We start from the raw sequence: 13,793 nt of genomic DNA on the forward strand, positions 1-13,793 counted from the left end.
AATTTAATGACTAGTGGAAATCAAATTTTGAATAAAAATGGGAAAAAAAATGTTTGTATTTCATGAGAGAAGCTGAATGAGAGTCTGTAGAGCCAGAGGCTTTTCGGAGCCGGCCCCTAGCGGCCCTCAGTGGTACTGTAATTAAAGCTCTACATTAGCATTTATTTTACCATTATTTATTTATTATTTTACACACAGTCAATAGTTTTACTGGAACCTGGTAGCCTCGTGTTCTTCTTCACCCCCTTTCGCTGTTTAATGGTCGTTGGCAAACAGCTCTTAGATGCATTACTGTCACCTACTGGTGGTACTAACGTATTACTACCAGGCACGAGTGAAAACAATTGAAATATGACAAAACAAATTTTCGATCTTTTAATGACTATTTAAAATAGTTTTGACCCATCCGTAATGCCCAAAAGGTGTTTTTGGTTATTCTGAATGCTTAGATGTGCTTGGAATCATGTAAAGCCCCATGTTATAATGGAGAGCTTGCAGTGGTATCATATTTTTAGCAGAGAACATCCCTTCACCACTACTAAAAATACATGTACAGTCTAAAGTATAGACTCCTGTTCTTACTGTATTTTATATTGTCAGCCTGATCCACAATATGTGGACCTATGCTGCGGTTATCTCTGGATGTGTTTATCAACTATTTCAATTTTCTCACGTTTAATCCACAAAAACCTCATACTTATTTAATTCTGCACAGCAGTTTTGAAAATATCTTTATATTGTGCTTTTCTTCCCTCAGAAGTCTGTAAAACTGAATTAAAAAAGAATTCTGGCATTCATCAGTCGCAGTACATTTGCAGAGATAAAATCAGACAAAGCGGGTGAAAACACGTGGCTGTGTAGGAGCTTAACGTTAGATGTGAATTAGTTGTGTGTTGAGCAGAAAGTCGTGAAGAGGGCGTAGAGTCGTTTTAGTCCCTTTGTGACTGCAGGTGATAAGTTAATCTGTTCTGACAGAAAACGCGGGCATGACTCCTAAAACAGCCTTTGATTGTTCTCACAAATCTCTATAGCAACATGATATGTAGCAGAGTGTAGAAAAAGAAGCCCGGATGAATTGGTGGATTTGCCCACATTTTATTTCTATATCAAGTTGTGACATTCGCTGCTGTATTGATTTAGATTCTTTTAACAAGTCTTTTTTTTTCATAGAAGACAATTTTGACATATAGTAGGAATAACCACACGTGTATATGATGATGCACTGCTGTTAAAGTTAATTGTCCTGGACATTTACATGTGTTGATTCCATCATTATTGACCAGTCTGTAGGCTTTATGAGGATGTATGAGCAGAAATATAATATCCATAATCAATTTTTCATTAGTTTATAATCAACTGAAACTAAGAATTGTCTTTTTGTAACCTTAACATGAGCCCTTTATAGCTACATTGGGAGCAAGTCTTCTTCCACAGAGCCCATCGTGTTTTACTGCCATGCTTCTACGGTGGCCTAGAATGGACAAACCAAAAACGAGCTCTGGAGAGGCCCTATTCCCTGGTTTGCGTCGACTTTTCTACACGTGGAAGGAGCAGTTGAGGCGAGGGGTGTTCAGTTGATTGAAATGTGCAACCTAACCTCCAAATTTCATGAAAGCTGACACACCGCTCTTTCAAGCTTGCATTACCTCATCCCCCCCCCCCGCATTTTTGTCATTGGCATATAACCTTATAAAGTCATTACATCAAATGTTTTATTATATAACCATATAAAGTTGTTATATCAAATTTTCTATCAAATAGTTGCCTGATGTCACATTCAGTCCTTTAAACTCTGTTTTGGTCTCCACCGATCGTCAAAGGAAAACGTCTCTTGAGCAGCTAGCTCCACTAGCTCGGTGCCAAATGTATCTCCCATTTAAACGGTGGGTGAGAAACCTATAGTTGGTCCACAGCAGCCTGCTCTGGCTGAAACATGCTCAGTGGAGCTGAGGGGAACAGCCGAGTAAAACGATAACTGAGATAATAATCCTCCTAATGATGCTTTCTGAAGCTGAGCAACATGGTGCTAATGAATACTTTTACCGGGTGTACAAGTACGTGAATGTGTAAACACTGACCTGTACAAACAACCCACTCTCTGTGCTAAGGCACTGTAGTGAATCTCCTCCAGCTACCACTGTACTCTGCAATTAATGGGATTTCATTTTAATAATGTCAATGGGGTGCATGCCAGTGCCTTCCAGAATTTATATGAGAATATAAACATGAAATTAAATGTAAATCAACTTTAAGGGGAAGGGATCTGCTCCCTGGAACGCAATGACTGATTTACATTTACACACTCACAGAAATGGAAATGAGTCATTTCTGCTGCAGGCCAGGAGGCCAAGACGTCAACCCCACGCATCTGCCAATGAACATGTATGAATACCCCCCCCCCCCCCCCCCACACACACACACACACAGATTGAGGCATCCATCAATTTGAGAAAATGCCTTTACTTCACACATAGAACATGTAGGTTAGTCATTACTGTTCCACACATACTGTACAGTGCTCCTTACACGTAGAGCATACAATATGTTTTGCAGCCTATGCTCAATATTCTTTGCTATTCTTGAGTAATTGGACTGTAACTAGGCCATATGTAGTAGAGATGGGCACTTTAAGCAAAAACACTTCGAAATTCACTCTGAACTATTCAATTATTAATCAAATATCCGCATATGGACTGTGAGTCAGATAACGAGTGAAGCCTGGTGCGCGCCAAACATTGTGCTTGGAGATATTGCCAATTTGCATGTTCTCCCTGTGCCTGCCTGGGTTCTCTCTGGGTACTCTGGCTTCCTCCCACCATACATACATGTCAAGTTAACTGGTGATTCTGAAAAATTGCCCGTAGGTGTGAATGAGAGCGTGAACATTCTTTGTTTCCGTCCGTCTCTATGTGTTGGCCCTGCGATAAAATGGCGACCTGTCCAGGGTGTACCCCGCCTCCGCCCAAAGTGAGCTCCAGCGCCCCATGACCCTGTTCAGGATACAGCGGGTATAGATAAAGGATGGATGGATCAGTTTTAGCTATTAAAGATAACATCTATAGAATTGTAAAGTGTACAAAAAGTAAAGGGGTTTGAATACTCTGAATACAGGAATCAACTTTCTATCTACTTTGTGTTTTGGTTTTACAGCGTGTGCTTAAGTTTTCAGCCTATTGTACAGCAGTAAAAGAAGGAATCCAACAACGACCATGGCTCCATGTTGAGACTAGCTCTGAGATGCCTTAACATTCACTTTTTCTAATGTCACCAAGATGATGTCTGACTGCATCAAGGTCTTTTTAAATCAGTAAAAGTTAGGCTCTTACTCCAGTTCACTGTGTGCCCGATCATTGACTCGCGTTCTTTGCTTACTGAGTTGCAATTGAAAATCACTTGCCACTTTACGTATCTGTAAACAGAACATCACGAGGCTCATTGTTCGACAAACAGAAAAAAAAAGTGAAGAAAGCTGTTTTGAGAGTGAGCTTTTAACTTTTTTAATTGATGTACAAGAAGTCAACTGCATCTATTAAAATTATTTTACAGTCCTCTTTCTGGATAGATATGATGATAAAATGTCTTTTCAAGCTATTATTTTCTTTGCTCCATCAGAGTTGGTTAAAGTTTTGTAAAGTAGTGCAGTGAGTGTGAGCCAGTACTTTACTTTTATCTTGCAAATCCAGTTATTGAATCATTAAATCAAAAATTCTTTATTTAAAAAAAAGAAAAAAAAAAGAAAAGATCTTCAAGGTAACTTTTACCTTTTTAATAGGTTATTTTACCCTGCTGACAGACAGGCTGCATTTCTAAAACATATTGGATAATGTAATGAATACTTACCTTAACTAGCATCATGCATTATGCAGACTTGAAAATAATATTACATGTGTCCAGAATGAAAGGATTTAAGTCAAGTTTGAAATCATTATTTGACTTTGTCATCATAAACTCGTCCTCCACATGGAATTGCTTTTGTAGTGGGTCGTAATGAGTGATTTACAACACAGTGGATTTACTACGTCACTATCGGCATGGATCTACGGATGGCAATGTCAATATGTTTGTGAGTCACTTAGGTTCAGACTGGAATATCTAAACAAGTAAATGATGGATTACCATTAAATTTAGATTTCCTTTTTCTGCGTAATATGCATTAACCCGGTAGGATAAATTGTTCCCTATATGTTCCTGTAGTCCCACCATAGAATTGAAATTTTTGACCTTTAGTGAAATAGAATTGTTGAATGTATGGCCATGAAATTTGATAGCCCTATTCATAGCTCTCAGTGGAGGAATTCTGCCAATTAGTGCCGCCAATAGTTGAAGGTTTTTAATATATCTTGTGAAATACTCGTTCATATATGAAATGGGGCAAATTTTGTGCGGACATTCGTAGATCCGACACCATATATTCTGATCATAGATTGTATATAAAAAAGGACGTAGTCTGCCGGTCTGAAAAGTGCCAATGCAGAGGTGCCTATAAAGTGCAATAGGCACTTAAGGGCTGCTAGGGGCTGTCTCCAAAAAGAACTGTTCATCTTTTTCTTTTTTATAGCAGTTATTATATCATTAGCTAAATTGACTCCTTTTGAAAATAATTCCATAATGAGTTAGATATTAGGCGTCAAAGAGAGGTATGTTTGGGGACGTGTCTGTTTTGATTGACATCCCTGGGATGCTTATCAGGATTGTGGAACGGGGGGCGTATTGTCCTCGGGCTCTCAGTCAGATCTATGAGTCCCATCAACCTCTCACTCTTCCCCAGCTTGTTCGGGAATTACTACTTCTGGCTCCAAATAAACAACATGGCGTTGACCAAAATGAATGATTTGAGGCCTTACACCAGCAGTTCACAAAACAACAGGTGACATTGCAGTTTTGGCACATTATTCTCATGTGTTTGGTGATTCCCTAACTTTTCCTGTGGCACCACCATGAGGTTTACATAGTTTCAGGGTAAAATGCTTGAACTACTATAGGATGAAATACCATGACGTTTTCTAAAGAAATGCATGGTCTCTTCAGGATGATTTGTTTTGAACACTTTGATCCTCTGACTTTTCCTTTAGCGCCATCATCAGTACGATTGTAACACGTTCAATACTTTTGCTTGTGACCAAATGCCTGCTCAAAAGATAGCAGGATAACATGCTGAACCGAGATGGTGACCACGAAAAACATTATTGTCATTGTTAGCATGTTTGCAGTGCTACCATAACAATTTAGATCAAAGTGCCATAGCATCCAAATACAGCCTCGCATCAACAGATACCATGTGTAGGCTTGGTTTTATATAGTTTATAATTTCACCATTACAACAGGCTAAAGGAGGTTCCATTACTGCATTCACAGACAGTTGAATGAAATCCTCTAAAAGGACTTTGGACTTTGATGTGGTCTTGTGGCGGTTATGAAATCAGACGAGGTGTCCAGTATTTTAAATAATGCAGTCATCTTTCAGTCTCAGCGCTGCACAGTGTAGGTATGAGATGACCCCTGACATTACAAGTGAGGGATGCGTATGTGTGTGGGTGTCTGTATGTGTTGTCATAATAGAGACCAGTCAAGGTCAAGTTTGGTTAATAAGAAACGCACATATACAGTTACAAGCACGCACATGCACAGTCGAATTTGTCTTTGAACTTGTTAACTCTCACAACCTCATGGTGCTCATCGCCGGGTCGGCAGATTTTTCTCTGCCGTAGTAACTGCACACCTTTAGCCACGTTTGTGTTATTTCGATTTTTCTGTACAAAGAATGTTTTTTTTTTTTTTATTGGCTCCTGATGTAGGTGGCCGCTGTCCTTGAAGCCACACAGATGAAATAAACTTTTAGATCACATCAATATTTTCCAATTATTGCAGCAGATCAGAACACAATAACTTGTTTAAAGTAAAATTCAATCAAACTTTTCTGATGTCTAAATGCACCTGTGAATATATTTTAACCTTTGTATCTCTACTTTTTTTTTTTTCCTTTTTATATTCATGTTAAAGCCACAAAGGACTACACATATTGTAATTCGTCAAAAGCTTAGTTATAGAAAATAATATTGGAATATGTGTAGTGGTATATGATGTGTCCTTTTCTCTTTGTCTGTTCACAGCACAAAGACCCCCAAGCAGGCAGTATTTGCAGGAAGCATGCAGCTCCTGGCTGGTATCAAGCTGTGCACAGGCAGAGCTCTCACCAACCACCCCCATTATGAAGATAAAGACCTTCGGGAGAGGACCAGACAGGTACTGTAATATAACCAAAGTACCAGAGGGGCTGCAAGACAACACACACAATAAACAGAAAAACTGAGGTGAATAGATGGTAATTAAAATGTCAGCCATTCAAGGGGGTCAGGTTGATGTGACTGTCAATTAGCAGCACGCATTAGCTTGGAGTGAGTAATTATCATAGATTTAATATTTGTGTTTTCAAATAGTTGTGAGACCTGAAAATGCTTTAAAACAGGAAACTGGTGACGTTACTGTGTTTTAGAGGTGGCGTGACTGCAAACAGTGACAATGAACAAAGGCAATCCAAATTCATCCGGAGTGGCAGGAGTTGTTCAGACAAACGGAAAATGTTTCAAGTTTAGGTGGAAGAATTCGGGTACATTCCAGTTCTTTAAGAATTAGCTTCAGAGACAATTAGAGACAAGACAAAGTTGATGATGGTGATATGGTGAGTGCATGCATGGTAGAGTCTGCATCACTATGGAAGGTACGTGTCCAACGTGTTTTGCTGTAGGTAAGAGTGGAGTTATGTACCCACGAGTACAACTGAAGGAGTGTATAACTTCTAAATCCTAAAGGAACTCCTGAAGGAAATATTTGGGAGTACAGGGATATATAGCAGCATACTCTATGAGTGTAAAACTGATTTAAAGAATACAGATTAAACAGCCATAATGGCACTATATGATAGAGTTCTGGTTACTTGATGCCACCTGTTGGTGTCCAAACGATATGTAAAAAAAAATATGGGCTGTTTTTCTAGAAGAATCCACATATAACAAAAAAAGAGCCATAAAATGTGATCTTGTAACAGGATGCTGTTTATAACCATATTGTATTTAGAGATACAAAAACGTGATGATCGGTTGGATTAAAACTGTCTCTCTGTGTCCGCTGGTTGGTTGTAAAGTGGTGGTACAGAGGGAGAATTTGGTATGAAATCAGTTTTTGGCTCATTTTGACCAACATTGTTTTGGCTACAAACATCGGTCCTCAAGCCGAGTAGCCAAGGGTCGAGTCTCCCAAGTGACGACCGATGTCTACAGTTGCCAGGGTTTCCGTTTTCTCCGATGTTTCTCCAGACCCTGGGTTTGATGTGACACGGCCACAATTTTGTTAGAATGAAGCACCAAAACTACTTGGTTCGGGTTAGACATAAAAACGACTTCTTTAGGGTTTGAAAAAAAAATCATGGTTTAGGTTGAAATAAGTCAGTTTGTGTAAATAACATTACGTACATCACTTTAATGACTTCACATATAATCCTTTAAATACACTATTAGGTTACTTAAAATAAATCTACGTTGACTTCTGCTTACTCATGGACTCTAACACTGGTTGTGCTGCTGAAAGTCCTGCATTTGCTCCATCCAGCTCGTCCTGACCTCTACTCTATGCAGACTCACCTTCATCACACGACTCCTTCTTCGACCCTGGTCATAAATACCAATACTCTTCACGCCCAGATGAGGCAAAACACAGTATCCCCTAGTGGACTGATGGGTGTATTACACACTGTGGAGTAATACCTGGATGATTATTTTTTAATGCAACTGGGTACCTTAGGAAACTTGAAGCTTTCTTCTAAATATCACTTCTTTCTGTAAAATGTAATTGAACAGAAAAGTGTTTTTTTTATTTCATTTCTTTCACCACGTTTTTTGGGGCCAGGGTTGAGTTCTTTAGGTGAGAATTTCTGAGATATCTGTTCATTATATCACAAGAACATGTTCATTCTTCAGTTTTGTAAAAAGCAGATTTTAATTTATCAGATTTTCTATAATTTGCATTTTGAATCAAAATGAACAAATTATTCTTGAAATGGATAGTGGATGCAAACAGTAAGAAGTCAGACTTCAAGTGAACTGTAATATACAGTATTTGTCTTCCAACAAATCATCATCGACCTGCACAGTTACAATCATAGGAACACCAAATTGATAATAACACTGTGCTAATGTCTTACATATTCTATTTGTGCGGAATTGAAAGTCTGAATTTTCTGACTTTTCCCAAAATGTGCTGTCACTCTGCGACTCAGAGGAAATCTGTATTATACAGCCGAAGCCATGTTGCCCCGCTCGTCCGTCTCACTCAGCTCTGTGCTAATGTCTTGCGTGAGAGAGCAGGGAACTGTCTGTTGATGGGGGCCAGTGACCTGCAGCGATCGTGTGAATGAATGTGGGATCAGAAGATGCACTTAGCACAATGTGCATCCATTAAGTCAGAATGAATAGCAACATGGGGAAAAACTGGAGCCTAAAAGTGCTGCATTCCAGTAAAGAAGAGATGAATGGTGGCGCGTGCACTTGAGTGCTTCTTAGTAATGGAAGTGAGGAATACTGATGAAGCATTGGGTTTTTGACATTTTCTGACAATGTAGCAACAAATGTTTTTTTCAGGAAACAACTGTTTATACAAAACTATGTAAAAGTCAATTTCCATTTTATTCTGTTCTTTGCATGATTTATTTTTTACATAGTCTTGCCTTTGACCTTCACAAGTCTGTTGTGATTACATATTTAGTCAATAGACTTAAATAATAATTTGTTGCTCTCATATTGACTGAATTAAGGCCTTAAAAAAATGACATGCAGACCTCATTACAAACTTACAAACTTATCTTAAATATACTGTAAGCCACACACAAATCATGAAATGGCATAGCTTTACTATTATTCATATTTCCCTGCTTCTGCAGTCTGTCTGTCTTCTTCACAATGAGCAGGACGTGATGTGTGGGTCATCTCTTGGGGAGCTGAGACTATGTTTTGCCTCCCAGCGGGAAGTTAACCATGCTGAGCCGCTGGCGAGGCCGGAGCCTAGTATGGAGCTCATTAATGATCCAGGACAGTAGTGCAGACCTTCTGGGCTCCCTGTGTGTGTGTGTGTGTGTGTGTGTGTGTGTGTGTGTGTGTGTGTGTGTGTGTGTGTGTGTGTGTGTGTGTGTGTGTGTGTGTGTGTGCCTGTGTGTGTGTGTGCCTGTGTGTGTGTGTGGCATGGAGAAGGAAAACTGCGTAAATGCATTTTCAAACATTTGTAAGGACCGTAATGATGTTCCCAGTTCTGTTCAGGGTTTAAGTTGCGTGTCACTACAAAATAATTAATTTGTGGAGGAGGATTACAGATATTCTCGCTACCTGTTTTTTCCCCTTTCGGAATGAATTCACACACCCGGCAGGCAAACATTCTCAAACGGATGGCAACAGTTGAAAAGTCTTGTGTTAGATGATGCTAACTAAAGCACCAGTTCACCTTTCCTGCATACAGCTACATTTGTAGGATTTTCGAAACAGAAAAGCTGGAGTGTGTTATCTCCAGAAAATCATAGCATTCAGTGCCCTCCAACGGTTTGTTACTAGTAGATGAAAATTCGATGGTTTTACTACTACGGGCGTTGGAGCTCAAAACACAGCAATGATGCAAAAGTCAAAGCTTTGCTTTTAGATTTAATTTCGCACTCTTTATATGCACATATGTTTAACATTTTATACAAAGATATATTTTAATGTTTTAATGTTCTTTTTCAAATGTGGAAAAGTGAGTTAAACGGGTGGATGTCAAAGGAAATAAAAGTAATTAAGTCTAATATTTGGTTGCATAACCATTTTACACAAGGACGTCATCAAGCCTTCGACCCATTGAACTAAACATTTTGTTTCATCTGTGAAATGATTCTCCCGGCCTTCAAAGGCACTGCCTCCTTTTTATTTTGTTGCAGGTACTCTTTTAATTAAATCTCCTTTCAGCAGGTGAAAAGCTCAGTAGAGTAACCTTCCTGTTTTTGTCACTGATAAAAGCTTTGGTGTCACAGGCACATGTTTGGCCTTATTATCTTGCTGGAGGATGATGTCCCAGCTGTTAAGACTTTTATGCACAGCCAGACAATTTTTTTGGTCTGTACAATCCTGAATTCATCCAGCTGCTGCCATCATGTAAATCAATGAAGACGAGTGAGGCAGCTCCAGAAGCAGCCACTCATGCCCAGGCAATGGCAACATTTCCATGTTTCACTGATGTGCTGTAATGGTGTGAATCAGGGCCTCCTGTCTTTCTGCCTACTTCTGGCCTTCACATCACTTTGGTAAAAGTCAATTCTTTTCTCATTTGTCCTTAAAACTCCAGAACCTTCTGGCTGGTCTTTGACTTTCTTTTTTTGACAAAGTGCAATCTCTACTTTCAATTCTTACTGCTGATAAGAGCTTTGTATCTTACAGTGTGGCTTCTGTAACAATGCTGTTCAAGTCCTCGCCCAACTGTAGATCGTGATACTTCACAAATTCATTTTCTGAACTGGCAGTGATGTCACTGACCGTTGTTCAGAGTTTCGTCTTTACAGCTCAAAGGATTTTTCTGTCATCAACGTTTTTATGTGTGCTACTTGTATTGTCTATATTTTGAAGTTCACCATTGTTTGTTTTTTGTTTTTTTCTGTTTGTGTGTGTGTGTGTGTGTGTGTGTGTGTGTGTGTGTGTGTGTCATTTGGCTGTAAATAATTTGTTTTCTTTCCCCTACTTACAAATGAGCTCGTTTTCTTTCTGCCATTTAGTCAGTAGGGTCTTCATGTGGTAGTATTTGCCTTCTGACTCAAATAGCAACCCCAACATATAAAATAATATGCTGGGATTAAGGCTAAAAACTCACTGCCCTTTTATGTGATCAATCAACGCTAAAGGAAACACTTTGGACAGGTTACACCAGCCAGCAATTCACTTCAGTTCAATTTATGTAGTGCCAAGTCATAACATCATCTTAGGACACTTTACGCAGTAAGGTGAAGACCTTACAATAGTCAGTCTGTCATCAACTTACTTTTGAACAACTGGAAGAGGGAAATCAACACAACAACAAAGCCATTTCTGTAAAATAGTAAAATTCATGTGCATGAAAACCATTAAATAGAAGTCTATAATCACTCCTTTTATTTCACGCTCGTTTTAATTTCAAATTCAGGTAAACTCAATGACAAAAACATTAAATGTCACTTTAGTGCTGACAGGACTGGGCAATATAACGATATTATATCAATACTGTGATTGATACAAGATATGGTCTTAGATGTTGGATACTGTAACAGCGTGTGATGGCTGGAGTGTTGTCTTTACCAGACATACTATATATATATATGTATATATATATATATATACACTGTTGAGGTCATTGTGTGTAGAAACTTGGTTGGATAGTCTCTTACGGTACTTTTGGGTTTCATAGTTATCCTGTTTGAATGTGTTTTTGTTTGTTTTGCTTGTGTTTTTATTTTTGTTGTCCCACTGATTTTGTTTCTCATAATTTTTTAACCGGTAAACACATTATAATTGAAACTACACCAACTTTCATCAAAATGTAATACAGAAAATAAATGTGGCTGGTAATTGCGTTCCAGGAGAGAGGTTTTCTCCTTCCAGCAATACTGCTGGTAAATAACAAAGATTTTACCCCCAATGGAAGCAATGAAAAATCCATATGAACCTAAATAAATTGACTAGCTCCTCTGTGTGTGAGCAGGTGTATCAGGTGTACGCTCGGCAGTCCCCAGAAGAAGTCTACGACATCCTGAGGGCTGTAGGGGCCGACTACGTGGTGCTGGAGAACAGTATTTGCTACGAGCGGAGGCACAGGCGAGGCTGCCGACTGCGGGACCTGCTCGACCTGGCCAACGGACATGTAGGTGGAATTTATTTAATGTGACTCACTTTGACTCGGTGTGTGTTTGTGTGTGTGTGTGTGTGTGTGTGTGTGTGTGTGTGTGTGTGTGTGTGTGTGTGTGTGTGTGTGTGTGTGCTTTCCCCTCGACCAACTTCTGTGACTTGCTGAAAGCTCTCAGCCTCCACAGAGATCAATAGTCTCTCTTCTTATCTGCGTGTCGCTGTCTCTCACTCTCATGCTGTCACCCCCCCCACCTCCCGCCCCACCCTACCCACACACACACGCACACACGCACACGCACGCACACACACACACACACACACACACACACACACACACACACACACACCCCAGCCTCCCTTCATTTTGATGTTGGATGCGGCGCGCTGGCTATTTGGATCACCAGAGGCGAGACAAGCGTCAGCCCGGCCCAGTGTTCACCACACACACAAAACACATGAAACACTCCCAACACAAGAGTCGCTGTGTGTCTGTTTGTAAATGTCACACAGCACACGCAACATCTGACATCGAGACAGCTTTATTGGAGGAATGCTGGGTTTACGTCTCTTTCTGTCGGTCCTTCTCTTTCTCTCATACTTTATTTCTTATTTGTTTTTTTCTAGTTCTGCTCACTGTTTTTCTTGCTGCCTTTTCCTCTCTGCTATTGGTTCCTTCTTTTTTTCTTCTTCGTTGCCTGTCTGCATGTTGTTTTTTTTCCTTCTCGCCTTTTCTTCATTTTTATCTTGATCATTTGTTTTCTCTTTCTTGTTTCTTCCTGTTTTCCTTTCTTTCACTGAGACCCTGATTATTAATTTCTATTACAAACTGTGAATCAGTTTTTACAAGCGTTAAACTTTTTTCTGTTTGATGATACCATATTCTGCACAATATAGTAAAAAAAATAATCATGCTGTGTGTTCAACCCTTATATGATTTATAAGACTTATTGATTTAAAACAAGAATCCAAACCTAAACACTATTTGTCTTGTATTTATTTTCATCTCCCTCGTCGTCTTCTTTCTTTCTTCGTCTTGTTTATTCATTTTACTTCAGGAGTTCTCTGGTTGGGTAGTAATTGTAACAGCTTTTGATTTTTCATAATAAAAGGCGATGTATGTTTGGTAGAGCCCCTGAAAGTATTGCGTGATGGTAAAATGTGGATATTATTTATTAAAAGCTTCCCATTCAAAACCTTTTACAGTCTCATCACAGCACTTCTCAAAGCAGTAAAGGAGCAACAATTCAACACAACTAATACAAATGTCCAATTTAAAATAACCTTAAGTGTTGCGACTCCCCAAAAATGATTGTCTCTGTGTGGGATTCTCCTTAGAAGGTGTTGAAAAAGTTGTCTTTTATGGGCTTTAATATGGCCAATAGGAATCTTTTCCTTTTCTATTGTAGTTATTTTGTAGCGTGGATGGATACATTTTCTATATATTACCAAAAAGCGTTCTTTGATAGAGGCCATTTCTAATGTTTATTTGTTGTTCCTCTTACGTACATTTTTCCAAGAAAAGCAGTCCTTCAACGTTGTATCTTTACTCATCATGAAGACTGCAGTTTAGTCATGTAGCATCTTTACGTTTATTGCCTCTTCACATGTCAAGTTAAGCGTTCTTTGGCAGACGTTTTATCAATGTGGCAATCGATAATCTCAAAACAGATATTTATGAGGACTCAAAATCACTTTGGCTCTGTCCTCCTTAATGCTATAAAGCAGTCGTGCAGTTTGTGCCAGATCTCGCTGGCAGGAGTTCAAAGGGAAATCCGAACCGGTGAGAGGCTGGTGATGACTCTGTTGGTGGTTTAGTAACTTTCTCTCAAATGTGTCGATGATGTATTGATTACAACATGGCAGCTTTAGGAGTATACGTTCAGTGCTAACCTTCTGTCATTATTGTTGTTT

At 39.2% G+C, this 13,793-nt stretch overlaps 1 protein-coding gene across 8 annotated transcripts in view; it reads left to right on the forward strand.

Annotated features, from left to right (window-relative positions):
• dpy19l3 (dpy-19 like C-mannosyltransferase 3) overlaps positions 1 to 13,793 on the forward strand; it is a 65,609-nt gene that overhangs the window by 46,028 nt on the left and 5,788 nt on the right. For all 8 annotated transcript variants that reach the window (XM_069173948.1, XM_069173949.1, XM_069173946.1 and 5 more), the window contains 2 exons: positions 6,111 to 6,243; positions 11,740 to 11,898. In XM_069173948.1, the coding sequence (XP_069030049.1) occupies positions 6,111 to 6,243; positions 11,740 to 11,898 (292 nt within the window). The remainder of the gene's footprint in view (positions 1 to 6,110; positions 6,244 to 11,739; positions 11,899 to 13,793) is intronic.

The sequence above is a fragment of the Embiotoca jacksoni genome, unplaced genomic scaffold, assembly GCF_022577435.1.
Source record: "Embiotoca jacksoni isolate LCO1_2020_lvr unplaced genomic scaffold, fEmbJac1.0.p SCAF_6, whole genome shotgun sequence".
Classification (NCBI taxonomy): Eukaryota; Metazoa; Chordata; class Actinopteri; family Embiotocidae; genus Embiotoca; species Embiotoca jacksoni.